At 67.1% G+C, this 14,532-nt stretch overlaps 2 protein-coding genes across 3 annotated transcripts in view; one reads left to right on the forward strand and one right to left on the reverse strand.

Moving 5' to 3' along the window:
• Positions 1-5,507, forward strand: part of PITPNM3 (PITPNM family member 3) — a 54,207-nt gene extending 48,700 nt beyond the window's left edge. The window contains exons 19-21 of the mRNA XM_042967179.1: positions 662-845; positions 3,036-3,164; positions 4,405-5,507. Coding sequence (XP_042823113.1) covers positions 662-845; positions 3,036-3,164; positions 4,405-4,707 — 616 coding nt within the window. The 3' untranslated portion in view covers positions 4,708-5,507. The remainder of the gene's footprint in view (positions 1-661; positions 846-3,035; positions 3,165-4,404) is intronic.
• A 3,179-nt stretch (positions 5,508-8,686) lies between these two features.
• PIMREG (PICALM interacting mitotic regulator) lies at positions 8,687-14,018 on the reverse strand. Of its 2 annotated transcripts, none has more exons than XM_042966677.1 (5): positions 13,822-14,018; positions 12,359-12,693; positions 10,589-10,884; positions 10,128-10,223; positions 8,687-9,586 (listed from the first exon to the last, which is right to left on the reverse strand). In XM_042966677.1, the coding sequence occupies exons 2-5, from the start codon at positions 12,656-12,658 to the stop codon at positions 9,547-9,549; spliced, it is 732 nt and encodes a 243-aa protein (XP_042822611.1). In that variant the 5' UTR covers positions 12,659-12,693; positions 13,822-14,018; the 3' UTR covers positions 8,687-9,546. The 2 variants fall into 2 exon arrangements, with proteins under 2 accessions (XP_042822611.1, XP_042822612.1); XM_042966678.1 differs by lacking the exon at positions 13,822-14,018 and adding an exon at positions 13,136-13,192.
• Positions 14,019-14,532: the final 514 nt, after the last annotated feature.

Genomic DNA, 14,532 nt, shown 5'->3' on the forward strand with positions numbered 1-14,532 from the left:
GATGGTCGGGGGTAGAGCGTGACGGGCCACAGGTGCACGCAGGGCTGGACACCTCGGGACGCTGGGGAGCCAAGGACAGCTTTGGGCACAGGAGCGATGGTCACCATGGAAACAGGACCAGGGGGAGCGCCACGGCCTCTGTCCAGTACGCACTATGCTGGTCATGTCTGGACTCCTCCTTTCCCGCCTTGGGACGGCCCTCGTTTCAGTTCTTGTTCCCCCCGTCACGGGTGGGGCCTGGAGGGGGTTGCACGGCCCAGGTTGGACTGGACTCGGGTGGGGGTGTGAGCGAAGGCCGAGGAGGGCGCCGAAGCAGGAGGGGGTCAGGGGTCAGGTCCTGCTGGTCGCTGGTTGAACGGGAGGCCGCTCGCGGGAGCAGGAAGGGCGACAGGGACAGCCGAGGAGGCAGAGGTGGCCTGTCCTCGGCGGGGAAGCCCGAGTGACGTGGAGGCCTCGGGGACGGGGGTCAGTTTGGTGGTGGGTGAGCGGTGCCTGCGGGCCGTCCAGGGACACGTCCCGACTCATGGGGCTCAGTCCCCCCGCGTGTGGCTCCACCGTCCTTCCCCGGGGTCCCGGCGCTGCTCAGGACGGCTGCGGGGGGGGGGGGGCGGGGGCGGCTGCGGGGCGGGGGGGCTGGACCTGCGATGCCGTCCGTCCGCAGGCACTGGCAGGATCTGGGCTACCTGATCCTGTACATCACGGGGCGGCCGGACATGCAGAAGCAGCGGGTGGTGTCCTGGCTATGCCAGCACAACTTTCCACAGGGCATGATCTTCTTCTCCGACGGGCTGGTGCACGACCCCCTGCGGCAGAAGGCCATCTTCCTCCGCAACCTCGTGCAGGAGGTGAGTGCGGGCCGGAGGCCAGACCCGCCCTCCACCTGCAGGTGCTGGGAGCCTCCACGGCCCCCGCCCCCACCCCGAGGTGGGCACTGTTACCCGTGGGGACGGAGGAGGGCGGGGAGGCTCCCTGAGGCTCGGTGACTCCCCCACGATCCCAGAGTCCGCATCTCCTCCTTTACCTCCTGACCCCAAAGCCCGAACTCCGTCTCTGCGCCCGGTTATTCGTTCAGCCGACGGGTGCCCGCCACGCTCCTTCGGGGTCGTGGCGTCGGCGGCACGGGCTGGCACCTGCTCTCCTTCCGGAGCTTTGACCTGTGGCCCCAGCACGGCGTCCCCTGGGAGCTGCTCAGAAATGTCGATTCCCTGCCCCCCCCCCCGCCCCCACTCACCCCAGACCCGCTGCATCAGAAACTGGGGAAAGGGCCCAGCGGTCTGCATCTTGACAAACCCTCCGGGGGGATTTCAATGACGGTAACATCTTGAGAACCAGTGATCTGTGGCCCAGGGGCTGAGCCCAGCCGGTAGCCCTTCTTCTACGTAACCTTGGCCTGAGAAGGGTGTTTATAGTTTTAAGTGGTTGGGGGTTGGGGGCGGGGATCAAAAGGAGAATGCTATTTCATGATGCGACAACAGTACGAAAAGTCCGATCTCACTGCCTGCGAAGGCAGATGCATTGGGACACGGCCACGCTCCCTGCTGGCCATGCTCCCTGCTGGCCACGCTCCCTGCTGGCGCGGTGTGCGTGGCTGCTCGGAGCCACAAAGGAAGAGTGTGGTTGCAGCACAGCGCAAAGCCTGAGATACCGATTATCTGGTCTTTCGCAACAACGTCAGCCGATCCCTGGTCCAGAGGAAGAAAGATGTGTCAATCTTTACCAGTGGGTGATTAGTAAAGGCCTGTTGTCATGCAGAGGAGCTTGGCTTGGGGAGGGCAGAGAAGGCTTCCAGGGGTTGGTAACTCTTGAGCTGAGTCTTGAATCATGAATAGGAGTTTGCCTGGCGGACACAAACAGAACGTGCAAAGGCACTGAGGTAGAAGGGAGCCTCGGATGTTCTTAGAGCTGCAGGCATGCAGGATGCTGGTGTGCACAGGATCAGACCCAGGTCGCGTGGGAGCAGAGGCCTGGAGGTCATCGGGGGCCTGAGGGTTGGCAGACCTTGGAAAACCTTGGCCAAGACCGTGAACTCCACTGAGGGCAGTGGGGAGCCGGGGAGCGGCAGGGACTGATTAGGGCTGCAGAAAGAGCCCTGGTGGCTGTGCGGAGACCAGATCGGTGAGACAAGAGAGGCAGGGAGGCCAGGCAAGGCAGAGGCCGACCGGAATCCAGGTGGCGGCCACGGGGATGGAGAAAACGGCATCGGGAGGGGGGGTTGTCAGGTCATGCTCGGGACTGGGTGGCGGCCCCCCGGCAGGAGGTAGAACTGGGGAAGAATGTTCTAGGGGCAGCAGAAAGAAAGTTCAGGACCAGAGCTTCGTGGCCCTCCAGCGGCTGTCAGTGGCCAGCCCGTGGAACCGGGAAGGTGGCGAGAGAGCAGTCTCTCGGGCCAGGGCGTGGCCAGGCGGGCACGGGAGGGAAGGGGCAGGGTCGGCGTGGGGATGGGACGTGCAGTCCCGATGGGCGGTTCTGGGTTTGGTCCTGGAGGCCGCTGGCCGTGAAGATGGCAGGAGGGAGGCCGAGGTGCTCGTGGGCCACCCCGCGAGCAGGAGGTCGCCCGGGGCTGATGGGGCTCAGGAGGGAGGGAAACCGTGACCTGGGACCAGAGGGTGGGGCTCAAGGTGAGCAGCCGGAGGGCGAGGGGCTGGGGGGCGAGTGAGCATTGGGACGCGGCCACCGGACGGAGGCACTCCGCACCCGTCTGGGTGGTGCGGACGGCACAGGACGGGGGGTCGGGCCCAGACAGAACCCCTCCAGTCCTGTGACACGTAGAGCCGCCCCTCGTTCCCTCGTCCATGTCTTTGCCCGTCACCCAGTGACCTAGGAATGCCGACGGGGTCAGCGGGTGGCGTGGTCCCGACCTCCCTCCCCAGGCGGAGCCCTTGAACTGGGGCGCAGGGCAGGGCGGGAGGGGAGCTCCTGCAGGGCCGCGTCCTGCTGCGGGTGGCCCCGGGACCTGGAGCCCCGCCCCCCCCTGCGGAGTCGGGTCCTCTGACCCCGTGAGCGCCCGCCCCGCCACGGGCTGCCCTGTGTTTCAGTGTTTCATCAGAATCAGCGCGGCCTACGGCTCCACAAAGGACATCTCCGTGTACAGCGTGCTGGGTCTGCTGCCCTCCCAGATCTTCATCGTGGGCCGGCCCACCAAGAAGTACCAGGCCCAGTGCCAGGTGGGGGCGCCGGGCCGGGTGGGGGCGGCGTGGGCGGCGTCTGCCGTCCATTCAGTCGTTTTTGTTCATCCGTTCATTTGCCCACTCGCTCATTTGTTCATCCGTTCATTCGCCGTTTCCACGTACACCACGGGCACCTGTCCTGGGCCGGGCCCTCGTGCCGTCGGATGTCCCGTCATCCAGGCGGCAGTGCCCGTGGCAAGAGGCCTAATGGATGATGGGGGGCACGGGGTCATGACCCCCACCCCCACCCCGGGGAGGAACAGAGACGATGGGGGCAAGGCTGCTTTGGGGGGTTCGAGGGAATTGTCCAGGAGGCTTGAGGTGGGAGGAGCATTTGTGACAGAGGTCGCCACAAAAGTGAAGGTCAGGAGGTGACAGAGCAGGTGTCCCCCCCCCCCCCGGGCGGGAGCAGGAGAGGGGGGCCCGCAGTGCCTGGCTGACGGCCCGCGCCTCGGCGGGCTGGGACTTCGGGGGTGAGTCGTGATTCCTGCGGTCCCCAGGCTGCAGGGGGAAGGCCCGTCAGAGGAAGGGGGGAGGGAAGCAGGGGGAGGCGGTGGCCGGCGGGAAGGTGAAGGGCCCCAGAGTCACTTTGGAGGCAGGACGGAGGGACTGGACTTGGAAATGAACGGGTCAGAGGTGTGGGCTGAGCGGGAGCGAAGGCCAGGGGTGGCGCCTGGTTTCTGGCAGCGCGATCAGCTCGGGGCTGCTGTTCCGGGGACTGAGAGCAGGTTGGAGAAGGAGGGGTGGGGGGGGAAGGTGACGACCCCTTTGGGGGCGTGCTGAGTGCGGGGCGTGGGAGCCACCGGCGGGTGCAGACGGGAGACGCTGACGCACACACGTGGCCCCCGGGGCTTGCGTGGGTGCAGACTCTGGTTCCGTAGGCCTGGCGGGGGGCGGGGGGCGGGGGGCGGTGGCTGAGATTCTGCCTGTCAGGGCCCCGGTCCCGCTGAGGCTGCTGGTCCGCGGCCCCCTTCTGGGGGGGGGGGGGCAAGGGCCTGAGGACCCGGTGGGGGGGCGACGGGCAGGGAGGACAGCAGCGCAGAGTTGCGTTTGGGGATCTCAGCGGCAGGTGACGAGGACGGTGTGCCCCGCGGGCACAGAGGGACGAGCTCAGCCGTTCAGAGCCGGGCGGGGAGCTCCCCGTCTCCCCGGCGACGGTTTTGGCGGGGGGTGGGGGTGGGGGGGGGGACCGGGTCACCGCCCCGCTGGCTGACGCCCGTCCCCTCCCCCTCCGCAGTTCCTGAGCGAGGGCTACGCGGCCCACCTGGCGACGCTGGAGGCCGGCCACCGCTCGCGCCCGAAGAAGAACAGCTCGCGGATGGTGCTGCGCAAGGGCAGCTTCGGCCTGCACGCGCAGCCCGAGTTCCTGCGGAAGCGCAACCACCTGCGCAGGACCATGTCCGTGCAGCAGCCCCACCCGCCCGCCAACCCCAAGCCCGAGCGGGCCCAGAGCCAGCCCGAGTCCGACAAGGACCAGGAGCGGCCCCTGCCCGCGCTCAGCTGGGCGCGCGGGCCCCCCAAGTTCGAGTCGGTGCCCTGAGAGCCGGGCTGTGCGCAGAGGGCCGGGGCCGGGCGGGGGTGGGGGGTGCTGCTCCCCGAGACGGGCCGTTTCCTGCTTTTCCCCGCCCCCGTGTGTGTCCAGCGGTGTCCGAGCGGAGCGGGGAGGGACCCCGCCGAGCCCCGGGGAGGCGGCTCCCTGGGCCACGAGGGGGTGAGACCCCAGGGTCTCCGCAGCCGCGGCTGCCTCCCCGTGCGGGACCTGGGACCGCGAGCCCGTCAGGGGCGGCGTCCGTGGAGTCCTGGGGGGGCAGGCCTGCCCCGAGCTGGCCGGTCTGACAGAGTCGACCACCTTTCTGGGGTCCACGCAGGCCCTAAAGGGAGAAGCCGCCAGACCGGGGATCAGCAGCCGCCGGCAGGTGCAGCTTCCCGGCGGCCTGGGGGACGGACAAGTGGCATCGTGCCGGCCCCCCCGTGACATCCTGGGTCAGCCTCACGGGCCTGGCTTTCCTGTGGCAAAGTGGCCGCTTTCTGGGAGGGAGGGGACATCCCCCGGGGCTCCTCCTGTGTCCGCGTGTCTGTCCACGGCCCTTGCGGGGGTGGGGGGGGTGGCGGGGTCTGGTGCTGACGGTCTGTCCTTCTGCGGCTGTCCATTGTCCCCGTCTTGTCCTCGGTATTCCTACCGTTCGCCCGCGGCCCGAGAGGACGGCCATTCCTCTTCCCGGGGTCCTGCCTGGCGCCCTCCCCGGGGAGGCTGCGGCCCTGGGCGCTGGCCCGGCTGGGCTGGCTGAGAGCCCTTGAGCCCCTCGTCGCCCTCTCTGGGCCCTGGCTTCCTTACGGAATTGGAAGCCCCCCCCCCCCCCCCCCCCCCCCGGCTGAGACTGGTGCGCGGTTTCTGACCCCTGGGCTGTCTTCTGTCTTGCACTTCTGTGCCCTGGGGCTTTCTGGGCCTCAGAGCCCCTCAGACCACCCCGGCTCCACCTTCCACACTGTCTGAGAGAGGGGCTCCGGGGGGGCCCTCACTGTCGCCCCACCGCTTGGGGAGGGAGGGGGATGGGAAGGGGTCCCGGCTCCGTGAGGCAGTGTGCTTTGCACTGATGCCCGGCAGCAGGGACACCCCCCACCCCGGGGGCCGGGCTCGCCCTCCCCAGCGCTTCTCACGCTGACTCTGTTTTGGCTCCTGGAGGGCATAGAGCTGAGATCCCAGCGTTCCGGGGGCGCGTGTCATTTTGGCTCAAACTGTTGTACTCTTTTCCCTTCCGCCTGCCACTCAGCTTGGTTTGGGGCCCAGGCCCTCCTCCTGGGCCGTCCCCGTGAGGTCGGCAGGGCTCTCCTGCAGCCCAGCCCAGGCCCACACCCGCCCGGCCTGCTTCGGAGCCCCTGAGGCTGGCCCGGCTCCTCCAGGCGGGGCTGTGCCCGAGTCCAGGCACCCGCGTGGGCCCCTGTCGCTTCTGCTCTGTGTCTACCTCTCGCGGCTCCCATGTGGCCAGCGTCCTCCCCGCAGCGGCTGCTGTGACCTGCCCAGCAGACCTGCTGGGGCTGGAGGGGTCCGGGCTCCCAGCCCCCACCCCGCTCTCTCCAGTGTGCGGCACCCCCCTCCCCCAGCCCTGCGGCTGCCCTGTAGGCAGGGGCAGGTACCCTGGGGGTGTCCTCTCCAGCCCTGCCTCCTGGGTTCGCAGGTGCCCATCCCTCCTTCCACACTTGGTCGTCGGGGCTCCCCAGAAGGTACGAGGTCGTAGGCACAGCTACTCCCACCCCAGGCCTTCCTGTCCTTCCCGAAATCTAGCCTGCGCTGAAGTCGGGCAGACTTACTCCGATTCTCTGAGGCTCCGCCATCCCCTTTCCTTCCAGAAGCCCCTGCCGTCAGTCTCCACTGATAAATTAGTGGAGTTATGTCTTCCCGAGTTAGGTTCCCTCTGCCCTGTGAGCCCCAGGCTGGGAGTGAGAGACACAGAGAGACAGAAGACACCAGGACCCTGGGGAGTTTGGAGTCCCAGTGAGCAGGGTACTGTGGCTGGAGATCTGGGGTTCTGGGGGTGCTGTGGTTTGGGGGTCCAGGGTTCTGGGAGGTGCCATGGTTCTGGGGGGGTGCTGGGGGTCTGGGATTCTGGGGGTCCCGTGGTTCTGGGGGTGCAGTGGTTCTGGAGGTCTGGGGTTCCGGGGGTGCAGAGTTCTGAGGGTGCTGGGGTTCTGGGGGTGCTGTGATTATGGGGGTCCGGAGCTGGGATGTGGGACCCGGCAGGAGGCCACCCCCTCTCCTTTGTGGAACCGGAGGACTCACACCTGCGATTGGGGAGATGAAAGGCGGCGTCCTGAGCCCGCCTCTCGGGTTAGTGGGCGTGTGCGCATGCGCGCGAGCGCCCCTCCGCCTTGGCGTTGGTTAACGCGCGCTCCCGGACGAGTGGTTTGTGCGGTTTTGTCCGTGCGCTGAAGTTGGAGGGAGACGAGCAGGCTGCGTTGTTCCCTGGAGGGGGTGCCGCCGCCCCGCCCCGAGTGGGTCCGTGAGCCGGCCTGGCTGTTTCCCAGAGACCCCTTCCGGTCCCCGGTGCGCCCTCTCCCGGGACCTGGAGCATCCTTCTCCCCGCCTGATCAGAGCTCCTCGTTTCTCGCGTGGCATGTTCGTTCTTCCCTGTCTGGTGGCCGTCCCTGTCGGAGGGCCTGCCTGCCGCCCTCCCCCGCGCCCGCCCCGAGGGGGTCTCGGGGGGCCTACCTTTCTGGCTTCGTGGGGTTTTCCTGAAGATCTCGACGTGCCCTTGGGCTCCACAAAACATGCGTTTAAAAGAGTGGACCGTTTTTATGCACTTGGACGGACGGCCCTCCTGTCTGGGTGCTGGGCCACAGAAAATCGCGTCCGAACCCCGTATTCCAAAGAGGTTACGGGGGCGTGGGTCCCCGGAAAGAGGGGAGGCTTTTTGAACTGTTTTTACCACTTTGGAGCCCCTGGTCTGCACCCTGGGAGTGTCCTACAGGCAAAACAGGGCGCGCATCTTTAAATGAAAGCCAGAGGCCCAAGCAGGCGGCTCTGGTTCCCCGTGGACACCCTCCCTAAGCATGGGCGCAGCCCCGCCAGGGAGGGGGGGCCCTGGTTGGGAAGGAGCCTCGAGGCCGGACCCCGCCTTAAATAACCAGCTTCCCCGCCGAATCCCCCCGGGTCTGGGCACCAAGTGCTCTGGAAACCTGTTCTCTGGCTCAGCCAAAACACACAACCCCTCGCTCCTTCCCCTCCCTCTGGGCTTGGGGGAACCTTAAAAATCACAGCTGGGGTTAAGTCCACGCAGGGAGGCCCGGCCCGGGGCCTGCTCTTCCCGTGGAGAAACCCACCAGGGTGGCCAGGGCGGGGAAGCAGAGTCACCGAGGAGGGGCAAGACGGCTCGCCCCTGGGGACCTCCACCCTCGAACCCCTGTCCTCTGTTTACTCCGAGGTGGCAGCCCGTCCCGTCTTGTCCGTGGTCCGACTGTTCCTAAATGTGTGACTCTCAGTATTGCCAGTGGCAGCCGGTTCTGTGGTGAAAAAGGTTTATTCCCTTCCTCACGGCTGCCTTGTACAAAATCCGTTAGAAAAGGAAATGTAAAATATCAGATTTCTAAAGCAACAAACACAGCACTACGGGGTTAAAAGATTTTTACTACTGGTCTTGATTTTGACGTGAGCTGGTTTTTAACTCTTGAACGTTGTCACTGAAATAAAAACCTGATTTGCCTTTAAAGTGTGCTTTGTTCTGAACGGAGCGGGGAAGCCTTCCCTGTGCGGGGTGTCTTCTCCCTGAGCTGGGGGCCGGCCGCTAGGAGCGGGAGGCGAGGGGAGCGGAGCCCGGCCCCGAAGCAGACCCGTCGCCCCGAGTGGGGGCGCACGCACACACACACGTGGGGGTGTATGTGTGTGCGTGCACGGCTGTGTTCACGCATGTACGCGTGCGCACGTGCATGTAGGTGTGTGCGCACGGGCACATAGGGGGTGTGTGCGCCTGTGTGGTTGTGCGTGCACACGTGTCTGTGCATGCGCGTGGGTAACAGAACAGATGTCAGACGCAGAAGCGGTCTTTATTATGAAAAAGCAGTGTTCTCCGGGGAAATCACACGCGGGTTTCTTTCTAATAAAATGACACAGCAGATTTCTGAGATAACTGGCCAAGCGCAGAAGTCGCGAGTCAACAGTGCCGCCCGTCCCTGCACACCCCCGGCCCCCGTGCTGAGCATAAATAGCTGTCCGTGGGCCCAGGCTCTCGGGGCCAGGAATCTCTTCCCCCATCCCTCCCTGCAGGGCTGTGGTGGGGGCAGAAGGGCGGCGGCTGGGCTCCCCAGAGCCCGGGCACGATCCCTCGGGGGTCCCACCCTTGGGTCCCCAGTCCCTTCTGGTGCCTCCGCCTTCACGTTGGAGAGGACACAGCCACGTGGCCTAAGTGCAGGTGAGTCTCCGAGCCCAAAAGGGGAGTAGAGTGAACCCCCCCCCCCCACCTCCGTCCCCCTGGTCACTCTCAGGCTGGGCCAGGTGGCCACTGGCAGAACCAGGCGTGGCCCTGGGGGAGTCCCCACCCGGGGCCTCCTTGGGAGCCCGTGGGGCCGCGTGGATCCCGCTGTGAGCTCGTGGTGTCCGCCGTGGCTTGCCTCCTGCAGTGCGGAGCCCCCTTCGTGCCCCTGGCTGAGCTCAGAGCGGGGGCGGTTTCGCCAGAACGAGGGGACGGAAGGGGGCTCGCCGAGGGCCCGGCATGCCCGGCTGGGGACGCGGTCAGTGAGGTCGGCTGGCTCTAGGCAGGTGGGCTAGACCTACAGGCTTCCTACGCTGCTGGGCCCATCCGCTCTTCAGGATTTTCCAGAAAAGACTACGTTCTTCCACACGTTCGTGGTGAGGAGGAGGAGGAGGAGGAACCTGGAGGCGCTGTCCTCAGTCACGGATGAGAGAAACGGTCATGGTCATGTCGCCGCTGGAGACGGGAGGGCGGGAGGGACCGGTGTCACCTGTAGGAGGGGCCCTACCACCCCGCAGTCAGAGCTGGCTGGGCCCCGCCCCAGAGCCCATCCGGGCCCTTGTATGAATGGGGAACAGGCCCCAAGTTAGGGGGGCTGCAGACCGAGGCCCCGCCTCCAGAGGGTCCTGGGCAGTCACGCCAGCCGCTCCAGAGAGGCCACGGGCCTTTTCCCAATCCCATGGGCAGGCAGGCGCAGGGGAGCCATGGGGAGTGCTGGGGGAAGGGCAGGTCTTCCGGAACCCAGGTGCCCGGCCTGGTGGGGTTCCCGGGGGGCCGTTCACATCCAGGATGCGTTCCAGACACCATCCTGATCTATGTTTTCTGCCCCCCCGTGTTGCACGTGAGCAGCCTGAGGCTCAGAGAGGGCCGGGGACGGGGCCGGGGTCACACAGCAGGTCCGAGCCCGAGTCGGAGAGGTGTAAAAACGTGGCAGGACTCAAGGAGCACGGGATCCCCCCTCAGCTCTTCCGTTTTGAAGCATGACCCGCCGGCTCACCTCTCTTCAGCCACAACGGCCTCGTCCAGCTGCCGGGACAGCTTCTGGAGGTGCTGAAGTCCCGCTCCCACAGGCTCCGGGTCACTGTCAGACTCACTGAAAGGAGGAAAGCCGCAGCAGCGACTGGCGGAAATGTGCAGCACGAGGCCCTCCCGCCCGGTGCTGGGCCGGGTGCGCGCAGGCCCGGAGACGCCCCGAGGGGGCCGGGAGCACCTTGTCTGGGCCCTCCCTGCCCTCCAGGAGGTGACAGCCCACGCGACTTGGAGCACCTGGCAGAGAACACGTGGCTCAGGGCCCATCGGGTCCAGGGCCGGGGACCCTGCACAGGTGAGCCCTGCGGTTCCCCCTCGTCAGGGGCGGAGTTGGGCCAGGACACAGATGCCCCCGGGGAGCCCCAGGAAGGGGTCAGAAGCCGCTGGGGCCCAGCTAGTGATCTGGGGGCGAGGCACCCCTCCTCTTACCTGGGGGAGCACAGGGGCTCCGTTGAGGAGTAGGGGCTCCGGAAGGTGGGCTCCCTCCGGGACCGCCACTGTGGGTGGGCGCGGGGACCCACGTGCCCAGAGAGTCGGTGACAGGGTCTCTCCCGCGGGCCCAGGGCTGAGGAGGCTGGGGCGGCTCCACACAGCCGGGGGCTCTTCTGGCCCGGGGTGTGGGGGGGGGGACGACTGCCCGTCTGTGCCCCTCTTCTCCTCTTCCTGGCCTTCACCTGGGTCCCCACCAGCCACTTGGTGCCGCTCTGGCAGGACTCCTGGATTCTCTGGGACGGGACCACGGAAGGTGAGCGCAAAGCCAAGGACGAGCTCCTGCAGAGTCTCCGGGCCCCTCCCGCCCCTCAGCGCCCCAGCCGCGCAAATACAGACAGCTCGGAGCCCCAGGGGTGAGGGGGGTGCGTGGGTCCCTGTGAAGCGAGTCCGCTGCGGGGAGCCAGCTCAGGGCCACCCAGGGCACCGGTGCGGCGGTCAGCAGCCCAACCAGCGGCTCGTGGAGTCCACGCTCGTTTCGGGACACGGAAAGACCCTGGCGCCCCCTGGAAGGCCCCCAGGACCTGCCTCGGGTCTCACTAAGTCGCCCTCCGCACCGGTGCGGATTCGAGGGGCAGCTCTCCCGACACTCGAGCGGCTCAAAGCCCCTCTGGGTTCCTCACGGCCTGGGGTGGGGGTCCTGGGCGCCTCCCACCGGCTGGGGCGGCTGTGCTGGCTCCTCGAGGCCAGGATGTCGGCCCAGGCAAACCAGAGGCCAGAGGCCGGGACGAGTTACGTTTGGTGAGGTATGTGGCCGCGGGCGCACCTGTGTTTCCGTGATCCCTTCGGGACAAAGGCGGTCCCAGGACTCCTAGTCGGGGACTGACCTTTGGCTCAGAGACCCCAGAGCAGAGGGTCTGTAAACAGGTTCAGATTCCCAGCCCGACACCAAGGAGGTACCCGCTCCCCTTCTCTCCTGGGAGGCTTTCGCTCGCCATGACGTCGGTCCTTCCCGGGGGACCCCTGCCCCCATTTTCGGGTTGGAGGACCCGTTCACCTGCAAGGCCCCAGGCACCTCACACCTGCCCATGTGGCGTCTTTGTGCCCACACGTGTCGTCTGACACAAATCCTCGCACACCTACCTTCTGAGCACCTCTCGAGGTCCACGCCTCTGCCAGGCCAGGCCCCCAGGCCCCCGGTGGCGAATGCTTCTCACCCCCTTTCCACCGGGCGGCCGGGGAACGAGCTCTAAAATGCTCCTCGGACTGGATTCCCACCAGGTTGAAAACCTTCCCCACTGGCCCCCGGTGGCTCTTGGGAGAGTCTAACCAAACACCCGCGGCACGCGGCACGCCTGCCCTTCCCCCCCTGGCTCCCTGTCCTCTGGCCACCCAGACCACGCTCCCTCCGCTCTGGATCTGGACCCACGCCATCTCGCTTGCCTTACGCTCTCCCCCCACTTCCTTCCCCCTTCCTGGGCGATTCCGCGGGGTGGCCTCCCCTGCAAGCCTCGCTGTGTTTGCTGCGTCCCCTGACGCCCATGCTCGCTACGCTGTGACACCACAGCTCTAGGATCTTATACCGCGAGGCTCCGCTTGGCCTCCAGGACGCCCTTCCCATCCGTTCGTCCCACGGCTGGTTGAGGGCAGGAGACACAGCGAGGACACACCAAAGTCCCCGTCTTCGTGGGGTCGGCCTCCTCGGGGGCCCCTTGAAGGCACCGGCTGCGGGCACCGAGGAAGCCCTGGGTTAAGGGCCGTGGGCATTACCTGGGACACGGAGCCCAAGGCGTTCTTCGCTGAGCGAGCCGCAGCCTGGAGGCCCTGCTGCGCCGGCTCTGGATTCTCCAGGCGTTTCCAGGAGGGCCCCGCCCCGAGGTTGAGGTTGCGGCTGACTGCCCTCAGGGGCAGCCTCCTTTGGAAGTGTCTGCACAGGGAGCCCAGGGCCCCGCTGGAGGGCTCCGGATGGCCGCCCGCAGCCTGCTCCGCCTCCTTCTCCGCCAGCTGTTCCCGCTCCTGGAGCGGCCCCCGACGCGCGGAGACCCCCACGCCCGGCCACTTAGAAGCCATCTGCCCGGTCGGGAGTCTGCTCAGCCCACCAGATCCTGGGGAGGAGGTCAAAAGCAGGTCAGCAAGCCATCCCCTCTCCCCCTCCCAGGCTCCACGGAGACACAGGTCGCCCGGGCTGGGCGTGGGGGCACGTGGCAGCGGCGGGTGTGGGAAGGGAGCTGCTTCCCGCGGTCCCTGGCGGCCACTGTCCACGACAGCTGCGTGTCCATCTTCCCACCCAGCCCTCCCAGCTCTCTGCCTCAGGCGGGAGGGAAGCAAGGGTCAGGACGGGGCCTCGCCGAGCCTGGGCTGGCCAGGGCCCCCCCATCCGGGGCCCTCTCCCGTCGCCCAGAGCCCCCCGATTTGCAGCTCGCAGTCCCCAGACGCCCCCACTTGCGTGCCCATCCTGACTGGCACACCCGCCCCACCCCCACGCTCCGCGCAGGTCCCGTCGGAACAGAAGGGTCCCCGGGCCCCGGGGCCCCGGACTGCGCTCACCCGGCAGCCCCCGGCGCAGGCCGCAGCCCCGAGCAGCCGCTCCGCGCCCACCCGGCGGGTTTGAAACTCCGCGCGGGTCCGCCCCCTGGCCGGCCCTCGCAGCTGATTGGCCGCGTCCCCGCAGCGCTGCCGCGCCCGGGATCCGATTGGCCCGCGCTCTAGCGGCGGGAATGCTGCCCTCCGATTGGCTGGCCGCCCCATTCGTGCTGGGGCCGCGGTCGGGCGGGCGCAGCCGGGCGCCGCCCCTTTGTCTCCGCGGTCTGCGCCCCGCCGCGCGGCCCAGCGGGTTCGGTCGGGAGGCGCGGGGCCGGGAGCTCGGCCGCGCCCCGCGGCCGTGGGTCTCAGACACTCCCTCTGTGTCCCCACGCTCGGCACCCACACTCTGGACCCTGGAAGATCCTGGGGGCGGGGACAGGCCAGGGTACACCTCCCGGTCCTCCCGCGACGAGGCCGCCTCCCGTCTCCAGTGGGGCATCCAAACCGCGCCCTTTGGAAAGCCCTCTCCCACTTTCTGGAGACCCCAGGGCAGCCCGGCCCGCGCCCCTCTCGGGTCCCTTGCTGCCGACCTCACCGGGCCCCCCTCTCTGGCGGGGTCTCGGCCGGTGGGTTCCTTGTGGCTCTGCCCTTCACTGCGACACGGCTGGGTGACCCCACCCACTCCTCTCTGCTAGGGGGGTTGCACGCACCAGGTGCTGCTGTGCTAAGTCCTTTTATGATGAACTCGCTGGGCCCCGATGGCAGCCTAGCAGATGGGGAAACCGCTGTCCGGAGGGGTTGGGTCGGGCCCCAGTTCCCTCAGTTAGTAGGTGGCGGGATTCCACGGTCCGGGACCCGGGTCCAGGCACCCAGCACCCCCTCGGATCCAGTGCGTGGGGAGAGACGGGCGTCAATGAGCCGCATCGTCAATAATCCAGGAAAATTATGACACCAACATCGTGTCATTTAGAGCTCGTGCCTGAAGGATGAGCTAAGGGAGCCAAGAATGTTTGAGCGTGTGGGGGGCGGGGGGGGGGGCGGGGACCAGCGCCCGCGGTCGGTCGTCCGGCTCCCACACACAGACCTGTAACCGAAACTGGTTTCCTGAAACAATGCTGGGCTCTGTGTGACCTGCTTTGATTTGTTAATTTGCTACTTTGTCGTTTAAGAACACCACTGGCAGCTGGCGACGGGGCTCCCGGGCTCTGCTCCCCTTCGCAGGTTCCCCGAGCTGGATCATTGCCCGCTCAGGACAGTTGTGCGTGTTGGTCATATTTAGGAGGTTTAATTCACGCCCTTTTCCGGTGAAAGACGGGGGGGGGGGGGAGCAAAAGTGGTGATTCTGAGGAAAACTACGCCACACGTGTGGAAGAGACTCAGTGCAGGAGGAACACCTAGAAACAGTCTCTCCGGCTAGACCC

The sequence above is a fragment of the Panthera tigris genome, chromosome E1 (assembly GCF_018350195.1).
Source record: "Panthera tigris isolate Pti1 chromosome E1, P.tigris_Pti1_mat1.1, whole genome shotgun sequence".
Lineage (NCBI taxonomy): Eukaryota > Metazoa > Chordata > Mammalia > Carnivora > Felidae > Panthera > Panthera tigris.

Coding starts and splice junctions, on each gene's coding strand:
- PIMREG (XM_042966677.1), bottom strand. CDS start 12,658: ATGGCTTCTAAGTGGCCGGGCGTGGGGGTCTCCGCGCGTCGGGGGCCG. Junction 10,885..12,358: donor CCTTGGGCTCCGTGTCCCAG/GTAATGCCCACG, acceptor GTCCCGTCCCAG/AGAATCCAGGAGTCCTGCCA. Junction 10,224..10,588: donor GAGCCCCTGTGCTCCCCCAG/GTAAGAGGAGGG, acceptor TCCTCCTTTCAG/TGAGTCTGACAGTGACCCGG.